Source organism: Eimeria mitis, genomic scaffold, assembly GCF_000499745.2.
Source record: "Eimeria mitis Houghton genomic scaffold, Emh_scaff191, whole genome shotgun sequence".
NCBI lineage: Eukaryota > Apicomplexa > Conoidasida > Eucoccidiorida > Eimeriidae > Eimeria > Eimeria mitis.
In genome coordinates this window covers 280-3,054 of record NW_013570232.1, presented here as the reverse complement: position 1 = coordinate 3,054, position 2,775 = coordinate 280, and the positions used below count along the sequence as shown (strand labels likewise).

General features: G+C 48.3%; 1 protein-coding gene across 1 annotated transcript in view; it reads right to left on the bottom strand.

Moving 5' to 3' along the window:
- EMH_0002640 (uncharacterized protein) overlaps positions 1 to 2,069 on the bottom strand; it is a gene marked incomplete at both ends in the record, with an annotated part of 17,494 nt that extends 15,425 nt beyond the window's left edge. The window contains 5 exons of the mRNA XM_013496093.1: positions 35 to 85; positions 461 to 686; positions 917 to 1,074; positions 1,490 to 1,633; positions 1,931 to 2,069. Of these exons, the coding sequence (XP_013351547.1) occupies positions 35 to 85; positions 461 to 686; positions 917 to 1,074; positions 1,490 to 1,633; positions 1,931 to 2,069 (718 nt within the window). The remainder of the gene's footprint in view (positions 1 to 34; positions 86 to 460; positions 687 to 916; positions 1,075 to 1,489; positions 1,634 to 1,930) is intronic.
- Positions 2,070 to 2,775: the final 706 nt, after the last annotated feature.

The following is a 2,775-nucleotide window of genomic DNA, read 5'->3' as shown; positions in this document are numbered from 1 at the left end:
TCTGAAAGAATTAGAGGTAGTTATAGTGTGTTACCTGTGTAGGGGTTGTAAGTGCCGTCGGGGCACTCAGTGGGCTCAGCAGAACCTGAAGAGGCGGCATGCAGCTGCTGCCGGCATTCACTGTCTCGCTGGGTCTCTGTGCCCAGCTAGTCATTCTTGCCTGGCGAGCCCCGTGCTTGTAAACACGGTGAATGCATGCATGCATGCATGCATGCATGCATGCAGGGCTCACGCATTCCTTACACCCAAGGCTGGGGGGGGGGAAGTTGTATTAGCTAGCTGTTGAGGGTTTAGGGTTTAGGATTTTAGGTTTTTAGGGCTAAGATGTTAGGTATGTTATCCAGATTAGGGTTTAGCTTTTAGGGTTTAGGGTTATACAATCTAGGGTTTAGGGTTTATATATATATATATATATATATATATATATATATATATATATATATATATATATATGAATTACCTATTGGGCAGTAGCTATGCTTAGGACAGATATCTCCGTGTGTTTTATCTTTTGGTGTAGGTGTAGTGGATCCCCCTTTACAATAAAAACCAGCGAAACACTGGCCGTCAGCTGCTGCTGTTGTCAGCGCCGTGTGGGCGCAGTAAACCCCCGCGGGGCACGCGGCGCATGCAGCTGCCCCCTGCTTGTCTTTGTAGGTCCCCGCAGCACAGGCCTCAGGCACAATCTGCAACAGGAGACAGCAGAAAAGGAGACACTTCTTGGTGTCTCTGTATTATATCACATATTATATTATATATTTATCTATTGATATAATATATAAATATATATAATATAAATATAAATATATTTATATTTACATATCATATATTATATCACAGTTTTTTCTAACATAAATACTACCCAATATGCTGCTAATACATTAAACTAAATTATAAAATAAATAATTTTTCTTACAGCTCCTGCTGCACATGTGTAGCCTGCGGGGCACTGGATAACAGAGCTGGGGAGATAAGCCAAAGAAGAGTCTTTTATCTGAGACCCCGAAATACACCAGGTACCCTCATCGCACTGGCCTGTGGGCTGGTCCAGACCAGTGGTTGCGCAGTATTTTCCTGTAAAAAAAAAAGAGAAAAGAGAGAAATATACACAAACAAAAGTATTATATATGTTCAGGTGATCATATATATTACACTCAACTATATAGACCTTGCTGGCCCCTCTGGGGCCAGACATACATACAGACACCCGAACGAAGGAAAGAGTGATGATGCAGCTTATGCTGCTACAGCAAAAGGTGGTGGTGGTGCTGCTGCTGCTGCAGCAGGCGGTGGTTGTGGTGATATTGTAATTGCTGCTGCTGCAGCAGGTGGTGCAGCAACTGCAGCAGCAGCAGCAAGTGCTGCTGCTGCTGCTGGTGTTGGTGTTGGCGCTGCTAACTGAGAGAGCTGCGCCGTTTCTCGTTAAAAACCTCAACAGGGCCGGCGTGTCTCCGGCTCAACTAAAATTTTTTCAGGTGTCTCCTCTCACCTGCGGGGCATGCAAGACACCCGCCCTGGTCGCCCTGTCCCTCTTTGTTGTTGTAGGTCCCCACGGGGCACTGCCGGGGGCTGATGGCGCCTGCTGGGCAGTAGCTCCCCTCGGGGCATTGATCGGAGCTGGGGGCCGTGAGGCCTAGAGAAAGAGAAAAAGGAAAATACAGCTGTCTCTTTTTATTTGTAGATACAGTTGCTGTCTCTCCATACTAGAATTAGGAGACAGCTGTGTTTTTCTTTTTTTATTCCTTTCGGAGACAGTGGCTGTGTCTTTATTAGATTAACTGCTGAAATGAAGTGATACAACAGAAGTATAAAAACAACAAAGTGTAGAGGGTTCTTTGGGGCTTTAGCGCTGCATGCAGCATGCATGCAGCCTACAACTATGTTTCTATATAATATTTAGATTATATGGCGCATGCATATAAACCCTCACCATCATCGTCAGTGCAGAGACGGCCTTCAGGGCAAGGAACGCATGCATCTGTGAGGCCCTTTGTGGGGCCGTATGTGCCTATGGGGCAAACGCGGCTGTTGGTGGTCCCCGCGGGGCAGAAGTGACCCTTGGGGCACATGTCTCCTGTGGTGGTGTCTGCGGGCCTCGCGGTGACAGCCCCCCCGTAACATATAAACCCCGCGTCGCAGGGGGCCTGCTCCCCAGAGCTCCCGCAGTACACCCCCGCCCCACACTTCTTACACTCTGCGGCTGAGCTCGCCCCCCGCCGCGTGTGCCCCGTACCGCTGGGGCAGTGCTCAGGGGACCAGGACCCCACGGGACAGAAACTGTTCACTGGGCACCTAAACCACAAACCCTTAATATTAATACCTAAACCCTAAACCCTAACACGCAGAAAGTGAAAACACTCTATACACTGGATATCTTAATATATTCATACCTTTTGCTTCTCGCCTCAGGTTTAGGGTTTAGGGTTTAGGGTTTAGAGTTTACGGTATTTATATGCATCATCGTGTATGTTAGTGTTTAGGGTTTAGGGTTTAGGGTTTAGGGTTTGACTGACAGTCGAGCGTATATACAGGGTAGAACCCCATCGCAGGGGTCTTCATCCGTATCACTCTCTGCGTTTACACTAAGACCTTGTACACCATATGCAGCAGCAGCAGCAGGAGCAGCAGCAGCAGCAGCAGCAGCTGCTGCTGCTGCATGCATGCCTTTGCCGGTGGAGTTGCTCAAGGTACCCGCACCCAGGCTGCAGTAGTAGCCCGCGGGACAGGGCTGCATATCGTCTTTGCCTGTCCCCTCGTGGGAGCAGTATTTGCCGG